The sequence below is a fragment of the Lepisma saccharinum genome, chromosome 14 (genome assembly GCF_977018435.1).
Source record: "Lepisma saccharinum chromosome 14, izLepSacc3.1, whole genome shotgun sequence".
Lineage (NCBI taxonomy): Eukaryota > Metazoa > Arthropoda > Insecta > Zygentoma > Lepismatidae > Lepisma > Lepisma saccharinum.
Window position 1 is genome coordinate 33,377,737 of NC_139242.1, and position 20,418 is coordinate 33,398,154.

The 20,418-nt window shown below is 35.3% G+C and overlaps 1 protein-coding gene across 2 annotated transcripts in view; it reads right to left on the bottom strand.

The window, feature by feature from the left end:
* The window catches only part of LOC145998466 (sperm-associated antigen 6-like), a 242,279-nt gene extending 222,076 nt beyond the window's left edge, over positions 1-20,203 (bottom strand). For both annotated transcript variants that reach the window (XM_083134877.1, XM_083134878.1), the window contains exons 1-6: positions 20,064-20,203; positions 17,317-17,579; positions 12,338-12,548; positions 8,623-8,801; positions 6,323-6,496; positions 4,952-5,104 (exon numbers count right to left, since the gene is read on the bottom strand). In XM_083134877.1, the coding sequence (XP_082991003.1) occupies positions 4,952-5,104; positions 6,323-6,496; positions 8,623-8,801; positions 12,338-12,548; positions 17,317-17,579; positions 20,064-20,088 (1,005 nt within the window). In that variant the 5' untranslated portion in view covers positions 20,089-20,203. The remainder of the gene's footprint in view (positions 1-4,951; positions 5,105-6,322; positions 6,497-8,622; positions 8,802-12,337; positions 12,549-17,316; positions 17,580-20,063) is intronic.
* Positions 20,204-20,418: the final 215 nt, after the last annotated feature.

The window sequence follows — 20,418 nt, forward strand, 5'->3', positions numbered from 1 at the left end:
ATCCAATGCTTATAATGGTACTAAAGTGCCATCAGAAAGCAGGAATGTTCTCAGTTGCACTGAGAGAAACTGAAATATTTTACATAGTTTTCTTAACTCTTGGGTTAATCACGACAATGAAGATGAATGATGAAATGGATGTAGGTATCAGCCCAATGATTAGAACATGATTTACAGAGGGTTCGTACTTGGAACTTCTGATTCCATAGCACCTTACACTGGCTACTCTTTCACACGCTTCTTCCTTTTCTATATGATATGCAACAGCCCTTCCAACTGCCGGCATCACACTGGACATGCCTAAGAAGAGGTGGTGGATCTACCAGTTATGGGATGACGTTGTGTCAGAACGACAAACCTCCAGTCATTTTTGTAAGTTTTCATGACCGAGTTATGCTACTAATTCCTAGCTCCCCAAATTTCCTCACGATGATGGGCCACCAGTACATTGGCCGAAATCTCAGGAGAAAAGTTGTTATGCTTCTCCCCAGGAGGTTGGAACCAGAAGGCATTCCATTGCTTTAGCCCAAAGCATGATAGCTTAGATTGCACAGCTACGGTCCGGGACAGGTTAGTTACTACTCCTACCTTAAAGATCGGTGTTAACTCAATGTAAATTCACCTAATATTCTTGCTTCAAGTAATGAGTGCTTGCCAATATTGATTTACACTAAACTTTAATGCAATTGCATCTAAAGCTTCATTTTTAAAAAAATGCTGTGATCATTATCTTAAACAACAGTAGCAAAATCAGTTACCACTTAAATAATTATGACACTGTTTACCATTTAGTCTCCCATGCAGCTGAATGGTTTAACACACTGCCTTTAGCAGAAGAGATCCTTGGTTCAATCCCAAGTAGGGACACTAAAATATCCACTCAGAATTGTGAGAACAATTGGGGAGATACTTGAAAAGAATAAATAGCAAGGTCCAGTCTACGAGGGTGTCATTAAATAACAGGAATTTTATTTATTTTTTATTCTAAACTTTGTGGTCAGAAGGAGTGAAACCTTCTGAAATCTACAGTAGAATGAAGGTTCAGTATGGAGACAATTGTTTAGGTCAGGGGAGAGTGTACTAAATTAACGGATTTGCTGGTCAATCTGGTCTCCCACTCTGGAGTTCATTACTGACATTTCATCTTCCATCTTAAAATCTTTTCACCCATTCACCCATACACTCTATTACGATAAATGTGATGAAAAGAGAAGAAAGTGAGATGCAGACGGTGTGACTAAATATCGAGAAAACAATTCAGTTAATCTATCTCAGTAATCAATCACTTTGATAAATGTCATCAGTTAAATATGAAGTCTTGATTGGCACATCATTTTATGTATATACCTGTCAGAATTCAAATCAATGTTATAGCACAGTAGGAAGCTATGGATATATGTTGAAAAGGAATACCAGCTTCAGTGGCATATGCTGGTTTTAACTAGTGGGTAATCTCTGACACTTGATTGATCCACCCACTCATCAAGTCTCCATGCAAATTTACCTCAACATCCATACAGGATTTATGAATATTTGTGTTAAAAGTTTTACCTTATTGTTGCAACCACTGTCGAATAATTGTTGTGATTGCACTTGCAGTTAATCTACGTTTAGAATTTCAAGTAATAAAACAAGAAAATATAATAAATCTATAAGAAAAAAACTGTAACAAAGAATATGAAAGGAATGCAGTAGTGAAATAAAAACCCTCAATATTAATTGCAGTGTAAAATTCAAGTTACCCTTGTACCCAGTTACTCATGCATTCCCGATTTTTGTTTTTATAAACGGAAGTTTAAGTTCAAGACCTGTGGTACAAGAGATGCTACTGGCCTACCTACATTAACTATTTCCAATTTCTCCGGAAAAGATCCCGTTCCAAATATTTTCACACGCAAATATTGTATTATATCCATTGCCTTTAACTTCAGTAAACACAGCACTAGCACGAATACTAAACCACTAACAGTAAACAAATATTAAATTCTCGAATCGCTACAACAAGCATTCAATTCCCTGTGCCAATCTTCTATTGTGGTTCCATCCTGCTTGACACAGAATTAAATTCCCTATGGATGCTGAAAAATTCCCTTTCCCAGCTTTATATTCCTTGCGATGCACGAGGTTCTATAAGTTGGAAAAGTTGCGTTTTTTGTTTATATATTTTACATTCAAAAATCTTTTATCATTACTAATCTAAAGAGGGGGGAAAAGCAACTTAAATTACCTAATATATGTGTACCTATATATATAATTTATTTCTGATAGCTTTCCCTTTTAAAAATGATTCATTTCTGTGAAAGAAGTACTGGTTTGGACGGCTACAAAGAAAGTAATCACGCATTTTAAAATACAAAAATGAAAACAGTAAGCATATAAATAGTTCAATTACTTCATTAATCGATTGATTAAATTGTTATTTGACGTCGCTTTTCTGCCACTTTTGGCTAATCACTACGAGTGATGATATGAAATCGATGAAGGGACATTTACAAAGAACAACCTTTGCCCAGGCTGGTATTCGAACCCTGGACCTCTGGCGTCGTAGGGGCAGAGCTAATCACTCCGCTACGGAGGTCGGTGTAATTTCTTCAATTGGTTTACAAATGTTATTCAGATTTCCCTGTTTCTCGCACACTATCAGATATACTTTCCCTACGTCCTTTTTCAGTATGTAATCTGTGAACCCAGAATTTTCTGTCGTAAACAACACAGCTCCTACGATACAAAGGCCATCGGGGAAGAATGGCAGAAGAGGGTGCCAGCCAAGGGAACAGCAAAGGCTCTGGGGTGGAGAGTGCGACTGATGGACTCTCTCCAGAAGGAGGTTACCCTTGCCACGGAATCACCGTGCCTGAGAAGCAGTGTTTCCTTCCCCTCCATCCCGTCAAAGGGATTTAAAGGGAGCTGGTGGAATCTCACCCTGACGTCACTCGATTCCACCAGCTGGAGAAAAAACCTCACAGACATTCCGCGGCAAACGGTTGAAAACATTCGCACGCTAGAAGCAAAGAAATATGTGAATCAAAGATTGGTTCGGGAGAATATTGCGAAGAAATAAAAAACAACTTTTTAAAAAATTATAGCCGGGTCATCTCCGATTACCTAGGTGACCCAGAGTATACGCCGCTGACCAGCTTACATATGCTGATGAATAGTGTTTATGCTCAAACAATGATAAATATTTTTATGCAAATTATATTGATAAAAAACAAGAAATAACACAAGTTACAACAGGATCAAATTATGCATTTGTTAACAAGAACATTTATAACATATAAATGTTATTTATATGAAGAAAAAAATTCTTTATTATCTCCTTTTGAGATAGAGTAAGTCTTTGTTTTTATAATTTAGCATGCATCAGTTCTACGTCTGAATATACTCAATATGCCACTTTCTTCATCCAGGTTTTCTACAATCCTGATCTTCAGTTTTCAAAACTCAGCATTTGGCTAAAGCACATCCAAATGTAGAACATGTGTGTGTCACTTTATGTAACTTTCCTCAAAGCATTCATTTGAGGTATTATAGCATTATAAGCTTGCTTGTTAAGGAAGATGGAAGCAGATACCTATTAACTCCTTCAAATTCAACATGGCATATTTTATACATATGAGTGCCATTCCACAACTTTCCAATCTTTTGAAAGATTATATCATAATCAAAGTTCATTCAGATTCATAAAAGGCTTCTATATAGCTTAAGCACCCAAATTATTATAAAATTGCAAAGTTTAATGCTTTAAAAGCAACAATAATTGTACAAATATATATCCATCCCATATTGCTATATCTGTACTTATCTTTGTTCCATTTTTAAGATCCCTTCCCAAAGTCACAGACAACTAGTATTAGAGAAACTAGTTCAAGCAAGATTTTTAGCATGTGTTTTAGCATGTGCATCTTCATTTTTTTTTTTTTGTTTTATATTTTTGTCAATAAGTGCTTAACAGCTTGAATGTTTGTGTAGTAAATGTACATATTTGCTCTGTTACAACTATTTTACAATGTATATCACAATATACTTATCTAATGATTACAATTACCATTTTTTGAATGTTGATATAACATACCAAGAATGACATCATATTATACATTGAACAATTTTAAAGAGTTGACCTTTGTATATGAACCTTGATGACTATGCAAATGTACACAATTTCAATAAATATTATTGTAAATTTGAATGTAACTTATCTTGCTTGTCTGAAAGAACACATATGTTTAAAGATATTTGTTTTTCACATTGTCAGTCAGAAATAACTGTTATGAATATGAATTCAAAATATTACACAATTTGATAATTTTGTCATGATATACAAATTGGCTTTTCTAAACATCATATTTAATAAAATTAGTTTAAATAGTAATTTCAGACATTTAATTGCATTATATGAATAAATTTTGAGCAATCATATGACTAAATTATTATAACTATTACACAAATGTGGAACTCTGAACTTAGCCTAACCATTTTCAAATGTTGTTATGACAATGTATTAATTTTATTGTCATAACTCTCATACATGTCACTCCCTCTGACCACAAAAAAGGAATAATACTTTGTTGCTCTTCTACGATACAAGTCAACAGCGGAGCGGCCATGTTGTATGAGCTAATGTGCAAGTGCATAATGCTGGATTGTCACGGCACCTTTATGTGAGGCGTTGCTAAGGAACCATTTTGAGTCCCGAAATACAAATTTTTGTTGTGATAAATCTCCATGAAGTTTAAAATAAAATTCATGTTATTTAATGACTTCCCCTCGTAGAATACCAGATAACATAGGGATCATGCATCAAGCACCAAAGACACATTGGACAGTTGTTGTACCACAAAGATTACTTCAAGTTAACCATTCAACGAATCACAAATATACTAATGTCAATATTTGTTTGAAATCCATTTGCAATCCTTTGATACCCGTGCATGAAATCAATAAAACTTACCTTGGCATTTACAATTGCCATAGCAATCTGACCACAGTGAGCAGCTAAGAAACCAAGTGCTGTAATTCCTGGTAAACGTGTACTACCTTTAGTTGTTCCAATTAATTCTAGCAGAGCTCCAATCCCACCACAGTTTACTATCATCTTTGCTAACTGAAAAGAAAAGAAAAAAAATACCAGATTTATACATACACACGGAAACGGCTGAACATCTAAGACACCCTTATAATAAGTTGATGCTTTACAATACCATGAACAGAAAGCTCCCAATTGGCCAAGAGAAACACACACCTTTTGTTATTACTTTCGCACCAAAAAATAACAGCTGTAACTTGCCACGGAACCAACCAAAAATATATATATGTGGTGAAGGTAGCCATTATTACTTTATTATAGTAATTTTATTGTACATATTTGAAGAACTGTACAATTCTTCTGCTGAAAGTAAAGTATTCCATTAGAGAACATGTGTGTTGAACATACTCTTCTGTTATATAAAGTAAAATAATACCCATGAAAGATTGCACAGTAGAATACTCCTTGACCACTTTTGCTCACTCATACTCATTTGATTCTCCAACCCTTGAGCGAGCTATGCTATACATTCATATATCATTTTAATGTGACAATAATCGCAGACACATATATGTAAAATATCCACCTTAGCAGTTTCAGCCTACAATCATCTACGTATTTCATTTTCATTTATTACCATTTATCATTTTTCCTGGTGATGAAGACTGTAGTTCACCTTGTATGAATTTTTCCATCCATACCTGTAAACTTGGTAAATGTGTGGTGTTATGGTTTTCATCAACTGTAGCAGATTGCAAGCTGGTTCACCACATGTCACTTGTGTTCCCACATTTCACTACCAACATGTGACAACTACAACTCGAGCATTTCACTTCCAATATGTGACAACTACAACGTGGGTTAAGTGAGCAAAACATCCTTAAAGATAGCATCGTGCACATGTGTTTACAAATCAGCATACATTAGCATTACAGGGACAGAAGAGGTGCATACTACAGTAGGATAGTAGGACACTATACCTCACAGTTTTCACCAGCTCACCATGGCATTGTCTGGCATTTCTGCCCCGAAGAATGGCTATTTTGATACGCAAACTCTGTCCACGCCACGACATGGTGAATAACATTGAATAACCCTCTGTATGGTAACTGTTCACCTTGCCACATACTATGGGAGCCATGTTCTTCGGGACATACAATCACATTGTGGTACAATCGTTTAAATTTGAGAAAAAAAATATAATTGCCATAACTTATGCTCCAGCCCTTGTATTTTGAATATTTTTTGTGCCTAACATCCAGTCTCTAAACATTATATATCACAAATTTTACAAACCTCTAAAGAATGCTTTGCAACTTCTCTAACAAGAATAGCAGCATTACGTTTAACAACATCATCTGTATGAGCCAAGTGAAGCAGAGTTCCTGGGAAAACTTCAGCTTGCACAACTATTTCTGCTAGATCTTGTGAATGCATAGCTATGTTGGCCAAAGCACAGAAAACTTGTCTCTGTAAAAGTACAAAATATATTTATTTATTTATGACATTCAATAGAGGAAGAATTACACTGGTAAAATGACAAAGATGACAAATTATTTTTCAAATAAAATAATATTATATAGTTTTAAATTAGGCACGCATTTTATTACAAGTCAACATACAACGCCAATGCCAATACTTTAAAACTACTTCAAAGTATTAGTTCAGAATAAGTACAGAGAAACTCAAGTACTCACTTTTCCATGAAGCTGCTTTTTCATTCTTCTATTAATTTCGGTGGCCACTGCTACCATCCTCATTATAACTTGGCCACCGAAACTGATAGAAAAACGAAAACAGCTTCTCTGTAATTTACTCTAATAAACTTAAGGTTTGAATTGTCTCTCTCTCCACATACAAAGCATCTCTAATTTCCCAAAATATGAATAGTTCACAACATTTATACAAGTATATATTAATTATTCCATTGAAATGATATAATAGCAATCTAGCAGAGTTATGCTTTACAATATTAAGTATTTCCATGAGATAATCATTTAATAGCAATATTCATTTCTCCACACAATGCAGTTACAGTAATTATGAAAATTTTGCATTTTGCTTAATTTCCAGAAATGTACTCTTCAAAAATATCACACATTTTTCTTATTTAGTGTCACTTTTCTGCCACTTTGGCTATTCGCCACCCAAGGATGAATGACTATTAGATTAAATTAATGAAAAAACAATCATGCCAGTTAGTGGCGTAATGGCCACCCCCGCAATGGGGCCCGATAATGTGCTCCTGAAAGAAATATTATATAATCGTAGAAATTCCACAGATAGTGTCGCTTAAAAAAACGATTTATGAAAGGAAACAGAACTTTGGTTCCCAGTAATATCTTATGACGACGTCTGCGATAATAAGCAGTGGCATATTGTCTCAGCCAGAGGGGCTCGGGTAACTTGTCATGTGGGTCCCCTCCGAAATGTAGAATTAACTTACTTGCTGCGCAGATAGCAATCGATAGGAAAATATCCCTCATCTCATACCTTTATAGCTACGTAGTTTGTTGTAAACGTAGTATAGTATGTCAATTGTCTACAGTTATGTATCCTGTAAAAAGATTCAGTTGCTCAATCAGTCGATTCCTTATTGCTACACAATAAACATCAAACTTGGTAATTCATGACATGTTAAGGCTAATATTAGTTTTATACGTGATATTTAAAATGTTACTTCACACTAAATATTTTCAAGGGGACCCAAGACTTTTCATATTGAAATAAGAGCTGAAATGAATTTTCCACATTATCTACACCTGTTACGTTTTACTTCAAAAGGGCCCCCAAACTCAGTAGGAGTTGGAGCCCAGGGGCAATTACCCCTTTGCCCTAAGGGCCATCCTCTATTCTGCCACACAGGGTACACCGTATGTTAAAGGTGGCCATTATTTTGTGTTTGTAAGTTCTTACATAGCTATTGAAATTTTGTGGACTAGCTAACTATTGTACGAGTATGTCCGTTCCACTCTGGCATCATAATTTTTTTGTCACTAAGGTTCCACCCCCAATAATTTACTTGAAGGGGGGGCAGAGAACTGCGCTATGCCACTGATGCTAGGACTTGTACCTGAAACCTTGATGGCAAGATCATTAGGGCAACACTCAGCCAAGACAATGACAAGTCTTTGGAACACCAAGTCCTGTCAGCCAGTTTTTATGAGTAGTTATTTGCAAAACTATCTGTGATACTGTAAAATATAGTTTTTTCTTTAAAAGATGCAGCAACAGAGCACTCACAAAATACTTTACAAACACTGACCAACATCCGAATGTTATAACTATAACATTAATCAAACTAAAAATAAATGTCTGATTAAGGGAGTGTGTGTTCTCCCGAAACGTAACCTTAAAAAATTGTGTTTACATGCTTGTAACAATCATAAATTACAAGAGAAAAAAAAGAGAAAAACTTTTAAACCTCAGGATTTCTTGCAAAGATGTGTTTTATTAAAACGTGGTTCCACCAAAAATCCTAGTACTAACACTGAATTTATGAAAAGTTAATAAATGTTTATGAAGATTTATTTTGGGTTATGTTTCTGTACATTGGGTAATAAAAAAAAAAGTCAGTGCCAACTTTCTAAACATACCTTCAATTTTGCATCAATGTTATCAATGCATTTAGCAAGGAAGGGAACACAGCCTGCATCAACAACCATTTGAGCTAATTCTGTAGTATGCCTGCAGATGTCACTTAAACTGGAAGCAGCAACTTGCTTTAAGCAAAGCTCTGGTTCTTGTAAGCAAAGGCACAACAAAGGAACAGCACCTGAAAGATTGTGAAGTACAGTGCAATTCAAAAGTTCCTGAACTCTGATTTCAATTATTTTTTTTCATGGAAATAGTGCAGGACAATTTAATTCAAATATTTTTATACTGTGACCAATAACTTTATTGAAATTCGTGCTTACAAATAACGATATAATATTTACAGATGCAGGAAATCCCATCCATTTTCTCGAATACACAAATTCACGTTGACGACACATGTTGGACCCTACTTTTTTCAATGTTGCTTGGGATGTCCCTCAGGGCTCTGATTATGTTGTTCTGCAGATCTTGCAGCATCCTGGGGTTGCTCTGGTACACTGTCCTTTTTAGATATCTGGAGGACTCAAATCTGGTGAGCGAGGCGGCCACAATTTTTATGAGATCAGTCAATCTTGGAAGAACTTGCGAAGCATTTCCATTTTCTCTGATGGTTGTTACACTGTTCTCAGAATCCAGCAGTATTTTGAACTATCATAGGGTTACCAGATGTCCGGTTTTTCCCGAACATGTCCTACATTTTATCCTTATGTTCGGCGTCCGGGAGGAATTTGAAAAATATCATAAATGTCCTACATTTTGAGTGTCACATAATATTAATTAGGAAAATATGTAACAGAAAAAAATCATGCAAATTACAAGTCTATGGACTGCGCTTCCAAACTCAATAGTGAAATTTATTTTGATTCAGTCATTGCACAAAGAGAGAAAAGTTTGTCCTGCTATTAAACAAATGGGAAAACGGAAGCAATTAATGAACAAAGTTTTGGGACCACTTTCTGATAACGTCACTGTTCAATGCCTGAGCAGAATTTCTTGCCTTAGGGTTTATACTGATGGAACAAGGTGTTGTCCATTCTTATTCAATATTCAATATAATTTGATTTTAAAGCAGGGCTATAGAGAACAAAGTTATTCAGGGTGTCTGCCAGTCAAGAAAGCCATGGAAGTGAAGAAAAAGTAAAGAAATCAACAAGTAAGCCAAGAAGTCAATAAAAGGGTAATAAATTATTCTTGTGGTCAAGAATTTTTGCTATCATAATGACTGACTGGTTGATTTAGTTAATTTTACTTCACTTTTTTCTGTCCCTTTGGCTAATCGCAAAGATGAGGATGAATGATGGTAAGATAAGATGGGTGAAGGGACAGTCACAAACTATAGGGACAACCGACACAAGCCTCACATAAGATTATACTGGCTGTGAGTCCAGATGCCAAAGCCTCGCTTGTCTGCCAAATACAGTTCAGGATGCATTACTATGAGAAAGCATATCTAATTCTCTTCTTAAATTCAGTCTCAGTTTTCATCTTAACTAGCCCTTTGGTAGGGGTTTTCGTTAAATAAATATTTATTTTCTTAATTACTAATTTCCAACTTTACCTAAGTAGGGGTCGAATAAATAAACGTTAAGAAAAACGAAAAGAAATGTATAGAAAAGTCCAGAAAAAATCAATGAACTAAAAACTACCCAAGATGAAATTTCTGGAACCATTTTAAATTACGGTAATTGTTGAATATTTGTTTGCCATTGCAGGTCATAATTCAAACGTTGAGAGAGTACTTTCATTACCATCAGCACAACAGACTCATGAGAGAAATTATTTTTTCATAAAGTCTGTAAAATGTTTGGTACTGGTCCCTATAATTTCAAAGAGTTTGACTGTCCACTCTAACATAAATATAGTTTTACTAAACCTGACATTTTGATAAAAATTGTCTCCTCTGAGAAGTACCACTTAAATCATGTACTAGTAAGAGGTGAATTGATTAGTATGATTGCAAGTTTTGAAATTTTGCATTTAAAAATTCATTAAGAATTCATTTCTTTAAAACTGAAAAGTGTCATTTTTCAACTATTTTCTAACGTGTTCTATAGAAATATGTATTATTTATTGAGAATGTCTTGTGTCCTACATTTTGACTTAATGTCCTACATTTTGGGACAGCATGTCCTACATTTCCCTTAGAGTGGTCTGGTAATCCTAAACTATCATAATGTGAATATACACATGCATGTGTGTTGCCTATGTAACGTACGTTTATATAGTTCAGTTGAGTCTTATGTCTATGATGTAACAGCAGTCCAAAGGTATCAACTCTTGGGGATGGCCATTACATTAATTGAGTATGGAATCCGGTGACAGTCAAGATAGGTATCTGCTGCTTTTTCTAGACCTGGCTAGGGCCTTGAGTGTATCTTTACCTGTCTGCACCAGACCCTGTCCTGATTTGGTACCTTCAGACTTCACTATGGCCTTGTGTGTACCCTTGGACTCCTCCTCTTTTACTTACCTCAATGAGGTGAGTGTAAAATTGACTTTCGACAAGTGCAGCCTACGTGGACTCTATTGCCCTAAAAAAAAATTCGGTCTCTGCAATCCTTCACTGAGACCAGGACGTTTTGTTTTGTTTCAATTTGTTTTTAAGTCCACTTTATGCACAGGAAGGCTAATCAAAATTGGACATACAGTTTAAAGTGGGATCCGAACCACTATGTGACTTCACCATGTATCACACCCGGAAATTCTTGATTACAAGGTGGAGAGGTTACCACTATGCCATCAGTGATGTCCAAGACCAGGATACAAGGAATAGCGACATCATGACAAAAATCATAGCAAATCCGAATAGTGACAAGTATTAGTGCATCATAAAGACTATAGGTACAATGAACTAATAGGTTTGTGTGCTAAGTAATTTAATGGTTTCTTTGCCGATACCATCCAATACCAAGGATTTTGAGTCGATAGAGCAGCGCAGAGAAACAACTCATTTGCCAAGATTTGTCCTTGTCAAATGTTTATTCACCCTTCTGGGAAGCAGATGTCAAGATCAAAGGGAGGACAAAAGTGAAAGCGTTGCTTCAAAATGTGACATTGAAGGCATGTAACTGCCTTGTGGTCTGGTCAACGCTATGTGTAACAGAAATCATCCATATTTGCTCGCAAACTAGTGGGGTAAGAACGTGAACATTTTTAAAACAGACATTATTATTGTGCTAGGCTCATTACGGAGTTCTGGAAAAAGGGATGAATGTTGCAGTGGGAGGGAAGGTTGTGGATTTTCTTATTGTGCTCTACCCTTCTGTGTGAGTGCTGGCAGATACCGACTCTGCAGTGACTTGTTTTCTTATTCCAAATGGCAGAGAATAATAGGCAGCAGGGCATGTACAGAGCTGGCCAAATGAGCATTAATAAATATATCTGCATTTGTATATATTTTTAAGTGGTTTTCCTTCCTCTCCAGGTTAATCCAAACGACAAGAATGTTGTTTACATGGAATTGGGGATCATGAAATGAAGCAGGGACACCACAGATTTTTTGGTGTAACTACAACACTTTAACCCTTAAAGGGCAGGCCGTGACACGGGTGTCGCAAGCAGCTTTTCTCATAGTATGTTACTTTTTAACATACGATAACTTGGATAGTGATGGAGATACATGTTTTGAGTGATCAAAAAATATATTTCAAAATCGACTGGGTAATTTTTACCCATATTCGCATCCTTGCAGGTTAAGAAAGCAATGAATTTTACCTGCATCAATCACAGCTTGGGCTAAATCCTTGTCATGCCTCGCTACATATCCTATGGCCCAAGCAGCAGCTTCTTTTACGCCTGCATCAAAGTCTTCAAGACACGTCACCATGGCAGTCACACCTCCTGCCTGTACAACTACTTGAGCTAGACTCGCAGAATGTTTGCTAATTGCCCGTAGTATGAAAAGTGCCGGTTTCTTGAAGAATTTCTGCAAAACATGGAGATTAAAATGTGTATAAACGCTAAACATAAATTTTACACATGACGACTGTTAAAAATAGATACATGTCCATCAATACAAGTCTGAGTAAAATGCTGTGAGCAAGTAAAAGTATACTGAGAAGGTCCAAAGAAACATTAAATCTTCAAACATTTACATGTATTTTTTAATGTGAAAATGAATGTACCACATTTCTGCATGTAGGCAACAGTTTCTAGATATTGATGTCATTTTGTAAAAGTAATTTAGAAATGGTTCCTTGAATTAGGAAAATAAAGCTGGCTTGTTTAACAGTAACTTTAATACAAGGAAGTAGTCTCCCTATTATAAAATGTGCATGTTTTGGTACAAAATAGAAATCATTCTTAACAAATATCTTTTCTATATTTTGTTGCTATTGTCACTTCTTACTGTTGTTTCTCGCATTGCTTCCTTTTCTCTTTACTTTGTTTCTTTCTTAAAAACAATATTTTTTTGGCAGCTGTAAATAAATTACTATGTGTGTATGGATTACAAGGGGACAATTTTAGACACTATGCTATCAGGGAGACCTGCATACAGAAGCTTTCAATACCATTAATCATGAGTAGAAGCCATTTTCATCCCGTATCGTGGTCGTGTGGTCTAAGGTGCAAGTTTTAGGCTCCAGCTATGGGAAACGTACAGGTTCAAGTCTCCTGGGAGAAGCATAACAAATTTTTGTCTGTGTATGGAAGCAGTGGCCATTCATCACCATGAGCTGCGAAATGAGTAGTGTAATCCAGACATAGAAATCTAAAACAACGACTGGAGGTTTGTTTTGCTGACTACATGTGATGTCGTAACTGGTTGGATCATCTTGCACCTCTGGTGGTAGTGAGGCTGCCAGTTGATAGGTAGGCACTGGCCCACACAGACTGTTAAGCCACAAGTTATTATTCGCTGGTTCAGTGGCCAAGCACATAAAGTGCTCACAACCAAAATTCCCAGGTCCAAATTCCAACATGAGCATGGCTGATTTTAGCGAATGCCTACTCATCAATTTCATCATATCAATATCAGATTCACCAAAAGTGGCAGAAAATCAACACTAAATAACAAAAACACAAATTAATATGACTCCAAATGACCACTAGTATATATTTATTTTCTTATAGAATTAATATGTTATGAATCACTGCAACTTAAAATCTAAAATATTGAAAAGTGGCATACAAATAAGGGAACAAAACATTTTCATCGATAACCTATATTCTATATCAAGGATGGAAACAGGGTTATGGGGAATGAAGAGATAAACCAACATAAAATTGTTGCCAATACCAATCGGGCCACTTCAAGAAAAGTGATCCTACTTCATGTAAATAACAAAAGTAATCAATCCGAAAATTATTATTGTTTTTAATTTCATTAAGGTTTACATGTTCGTGAATGCATATAATTTGCATATTTCACCAGCAAAAATTGCTACCATCCGTAGCCTTTATGCTTCACAGACAAATGAAGTCAAACTTTGTTACATTTTTAAAACATCACACATGTAACACCTTTGTCATCATACTAAGTTATTTTCACTTGCTAGCACACCACAAAGTACTTCATAATTCTATGAAAACAGTTTGTTATGAATATTTTAACCCAATCACATGTTTAGAACAGGGACGGTGCTACAGGGGGCTGAAATCCCCCTAGATTTTTGTAGTACGGTAGACATATTTTGACCGAAAATGTAAAAAGTGTAGAAGTTAACATTTTCCATTGTAAAACTTCCATTGGGGCTAGTGCAATTATAGAGTGCATTTTCTAGTTCGGTTATATCGCAAGGTTACTTTATTACAGCTGCAGATATGCCTGGATAACAGTGGCCACTGATCATTTGATACTAAGTAATTGGCCAATCATGTAGTAATTGGTCAAACTTGCTATGGAATCTGCTGCCTGGCTGGTAGGTGCACGTATTCAGTTACTATGAGATTGTTGGTATATTCAACTAAATGTGTTAGCCTCTGTAACTCGTATTACCACATTTCGGAATAAATCTAACAGGTGTGACAAATCGATTTTTATAAGTAGGCCCCCGTGGTACTCATTCAAGTACCAACAATTCTATGAGAGTTAGCGACATTCTCATTGCTTTCATCGTTATATCTATCCTCATCGCTACAAATATTTGAAAGGGAGAAATATGATGTTAAAAAATCAAAAACACTACAAACTATCTAATTCTTAAATGCTAAGAATTGGAAAGATTAAAATTGGGCTCCCAGCCCCAAAAGTCTAGCGATAAAACTGCTGCATTGATATCAAGGGGTCACAGGTTCGATCCCCAGTGAAGGTAACATTTCATTAAGTGGTTCGGATTAAACTAGAAGCTGTAGCTCTTGTCCCGATTAGCCTTTGTGCATATAGTGTACCTTAATACAAATCCAATCATTGCATTGCAATACAGTGCAAAAATCAGCACGCCTGGCCAATTTTATTGCTCGCAGTGCTAGTCCTACATGTTAATAAATTATCATTTGTGATGTTAGAAAATAATTCTGCTGTACCATCACAGTGGCCAATTTCGATTCCGTAGAGGTGAATCAATCTTTGAACTACTCATCCAATTCTGATTAGACTTTAAGCTTGCATGTTACAGCTTCTCATAAAAATAGGCATATCTTGTAGTTTCTTGCTGTGGTTCTTTTTCTCGTTTCAGCCAAAAAGTATTCACGCTCTTCACACATAGAAATAGATTTTACATGTATTTATACTTATATACAGAGAGTTGAGAGTGAGTGTACACATAGTGGCCAAATATGATTCCGTGCAGCAGAATCAATCTTTGAAACACATCTAAAACTATGTATCCAACTCTGATCAGTATATATGCATAATAATATATTCTGAAATAACATTTAATCTTCAGCAGTTATTTTCACTAATTGAAATGCCCAGTGCAAGAGTTGCAACTATATTCATTGCTTTTATGTCAATGTATTTGTCTCCTAGTGCAGCTGAATTTGTAGTATCATTAACACATTTCTATTCGAGGAAGGCATTGTTTATTTGATACTCACTTTATTGAGTGAGTGCCGCTTTTCTGAAGCACGAAAAGCTAGGCCGCTCCCAACGCTGTTATGATTGGACAGATTAGAGTTATGGCTCGCTACGAGTCAGAAAGAAAACTCAAAATAAAGACTCTTCAGCAGCTGCTTGAAATGGTTGAAACATTCCAAACTGCCTATAACAAATTTTATAACTTTTGTGTTATTGAAATGTGCATACCTCCATCAACAGCAGCTCACCACAAATCAAGTGTTACCTTAGTAATCGAATTGGTAACGAGAGGTCGAGTGCTCTATCTATTCTCTCCTTTGAGAAGGAACTTGCAAAATCTTTGGATCTAAACAAGGTTGTAGCTGCTCATAAAAACAGATATATCTTATCCTAGTTTTTTGCTGTCATTCATTTTCTCATTTTAGCAAAAAAGTACTCTCTTTTTACATAGAAATAGTATTACATGTAGTATTTATACGTATACAAGTTGATAATGAGTGTATTTTGTACTGTTCATATTAATAGTAAGTCTCTGTGATATGTTTCCAGTCAATAATGGCTTAGGAAGATAAAACAATATAATTATTTGACATAAAAGATTCGTGCCTAAAAGTACTTTTATATATGATGGAACAAAACACGTCTAACTGTAAAATATGTCACTGGTAAAATTTTACTGTGATAAAATAATAATTAAATACCATTTAGCTGGTATTAGTTAGCCCCCGAGAATTTGACTCAGAAATCTGTAGCACCCCTCCCCCCTCCCTTGCCCACTTATTTAAGGCTGGTGCCGTCACTGGTTTAGAACCTTACATTTTATGTGAAAAATGTCACACATGTAATGCTGGAATGCCCCAATAAAATATAAAGATAAAAAAAAATACCAGTTACTGATAACCATTATTCTACAAATCCAATATTAAATTGCAAATGTTCCTTGATGTAGTGCTCGAAGTGGAAATAGTTAGTAGGGGGGTGCTCTATTATTTAACATAGAGACAATGGGACCACTGGGGGATGCTTTGCATAAATTTTTCTAGTGGGGGGATACCATTCCTCCCACATGCCTCTCCATTCCAGCACTGCCTTGAAGAGCATGAATGGTTTATTCACCTACTTAATTAACATATGTAACCAGGTGACAGCAATGGATGTATCTCTGAAGAAGGAACTTCATATTTAGGATCTAACTTTATGAAGCCAGGGCATAGCAATTATTTATATAAAAATAAAGGCACAATGGTAGAATTTTCCACAAAATTACAGGCTGTAAAATTATCAGTAATACACATACATCTGCCAATACCAACAGTGTACCAATTAATCTGTAACATCTTTAATATGAGCCATGCTTTTCCTGGATATATCTTGTTCAAATTGTCAAAATTAACAAATGAATTGCTATTGTTATTTTATGAAGAATTAACAAATAGATGTATTTAAAAAATGCAAAAATACATCTATATAAACAACGTACTTCTCATACTCAATATTGAAAAAACTGAGAGTTCATAGAACTTTAAAACATTATAAGAAAAACCACCGCGGAGCGGAATATAAACATAAACTTGGAGGAAAAGATTATCAAAATTGCAGAAAGATACTGTCTATAGGAATTCTATTCAAGCATAATTTCTTCCTAATTAATTATAACAGTTTTGATTTAAAATAAATTTGTTTATAATATCTAGAAATATTTCCAAAAGTGCAAGTGCAAATAACTCAAACTTACATTTTGCTTCCCCATGGCACGAAGAACTTCCCGAATGACATCTTTCTCAACAATATCCTTTGCCACATTTTCATCATGTATGGCCATTCGCCCAATAGCAACAGCAGCAGTTTCTTGGATTGTAGGAACTATATCCGATAGCAGAGGTCGCAGTAATGCTACAGCATTAGCACTGTGTAAGTGTTCTATATTTTGGCTTTGCTGTGCTATTTCAGCCACAGACTGAACAAAGATTAGCCTGGCTCTTTGATATTGTTCAAACACTAAAAAGAAGGAAAAGTTGGTCTTAAGCATGTTAAGTGTACTAATAGATAGTTAAAATTTATTTAAATTTAATAGAGATATGCAATGCAACCTTTCAATTTCTTCATGCAAAAAGGTAATATCTGAAAATAATCCAAAATACATTGGCAGACACACACAGAATAAGCTACCAAGGCAATTACCAAAGCTACAAAATAAGAAAGAATTCCATTAAATTGTTATGTATAAGTCTTCATTCAGTTAATAAATCATTAAACATGTAAACACATATTTCAAACTTCACCCAAACATTAAGTCATACTTATTAATATTCACAATCTAAATACCACTGCACAATAGTGGATCCTCAAAATAATCTCTGCAATCAGTATGTGATGACAGATCCAACATAAACATAATGACTTTGTGGCTGGTTTTCGAACATTGTGAAAATAAACATAATTAGTTAAGAGTTAAAAACTGCACAGGGAAGAATACTACATCAGAAATAATTTACTGTATTTCAAACCAACTGTATTAGAATGGTTAAAAATTCTAGTGACTCTGATGAAGGGACTAAGAGAATATGAGCCCGAAAGAAATAACTATCCGTCATCTCCTGAAAATGTTACCTTATGGTATTATAGATTTTCTGAATTACATGTGATTCTTTCAAATGCAATACGATTTATGTATTTATAATTCTTTTCTTGATTTGTTAGTTTTTCTCTAGAATTTTGTGAGAACATAAATATGCAAGACTACAGTAGGCTACATATCTGTTAATCGCTGTAAAATTCACTCATATTTATAATCAATTAATACGTGATGTGAATGTTTACATAGTACATATGTGGGAATATGTTAGTCCACAAATTTCATTTGATAACATCAACCTTTCGTAGAGCTGTGGCGGCGTCCAGTCATCGGGAGATGCGGCGATGACAAAGCAAAATAATAAAAATATTGCTTTTTAAATATTTTAGAGAAAAAGAAAAAATAAATCAGTATATTCGCATATTTGAGCGAAATTAGTCAAGTTACACCATTAAACAGCTAGAAATACGCAAGAGATTCGCTAAGTTTAGCACATTGAAAGGAGAAATCAGTTCTACACCCCCTCCCCAGTGCCCAACCGTCCCGCTGTGTTTCCATTGAGTGCAATGGTGTCAGGCGGGCCAGCTCATCCCAGCAGGTCTGCGAATGCAAGGTCCTTCGACCGCTTTTCCCCCGCTTTTGAAGGTCTGGTCATAAGAGACCTTTTTTTAAGCCTCCTTGTTTACAAACACGGCAGGGTTTCTGTGACATGAAGATGAAACTTTTGAGAATGTCCAGCACTGTAAAGCATACAACGCTCTTGTTTTTTTGAGAGGAAAAAAAACATATTGAAGAGCATCGCAACGCAAGAATACATGAAAGTAATGGTGCATAGAAAAAAAAATATAAGTAAGCAAAAACATAAATTTCCCCACGGTTGCTGCTTGAAAGAACTGGGGGAAAAAAAAGAAGTTCTGGATCCATTCTATTTTCTTCATAGTATTTCTTCTAATTTTTTTTGGATCCTGCGGTTCAAATATCGTTTCCTGGGGGGAAAATATTTTTGGTTTACAAAACACGAAGTACTTCCTGCTGTTTTGTGTTTACTATGCTTACAAATGACAAGATTGATCAAGATTTTTGTTCTCGAAGTGATAGACTACTCAAACGGAACCTTTTCCCTAACATATCTTACTTTCACACCAGGGATGGCCAAAAATATCAGGATTCCGAAATATCTAAAAATCTTGATTCAAAAATTCTACTACCCGGATTTCGGAAGCAATCCGAATTTCGGAGAGAGAAGTTAAACAATTTTTCCATTTTTTTAAAGAATAGATACAGCCATATCTACTTCACACGTCACGTACGAACACTGTTATCATCATTATCAATGTAGGAATGCCCCCTCCCCCTTCCCCTTCCCGGGTTGAAAGATTGACCCTGACGTTTTGCAAGTCTAGCGATGACTACGTAAAAATGTCAGGCTTCGCCACTGAGCTGTGGCCCTGTACATTCTCTTTTATGTCAATGTCCCGATCCCAATAATTTTACCTTTATATATCTTTCGAAATTTTTTAACTTTACACATTAATTAATTTGTACCCTTGAAATTAAATTTTAAAATTGTGACAATCATAAAGAGTATTCGATTGTCTAGACTTGTTGACATATATAAAATTACGTTTATACTAATCTTGGCTCCTCCATTAAATACATTTGATAAGTACTGATTTTCTTTGGCATGTTGCAGAATGCCAAAAAATTCCAAATAATGCTGATATGGCAAATCGATGGCTATAATATTTTTTAGAACAACTGATAACTATTACATTATTTTCTTTATTTTTAGATAAAAATTGTTTTAGTAGAATCTCTCGCGGCCTGGCGGTTGAGAAACAATGTTCCATACTTCCAAGGACAGAAATATTCACCTAATCAGCAGAACGAAAATAAAATACAAATACCTTGAGCTATTTTCCTGGTGCACATTCTTTGAAGCAGATAACAACCTATGATTGATGAATCAACTAAGATATCAAATGAAAGTTTCTCAAAAATTAAACATAAACTATTAGCATTTCACCACACATACTTTCGTTTTTAGGGAGTAGTACGATAATAAAAGGTTGCAAAATTAACCAACAAAACTTGACAATATACGTAGCCGTTTTTGTCCATAATTACAGCATGCTCGACACTCATTATTAACTTTACTTACTAAATACAATTTTGTCTTATATGGAATTAAAGTACCTACATCATATGGTCCTCAGCCTCAACATCAATTAGAATTTCTTGAGGAGAACACAAAAATTGTAC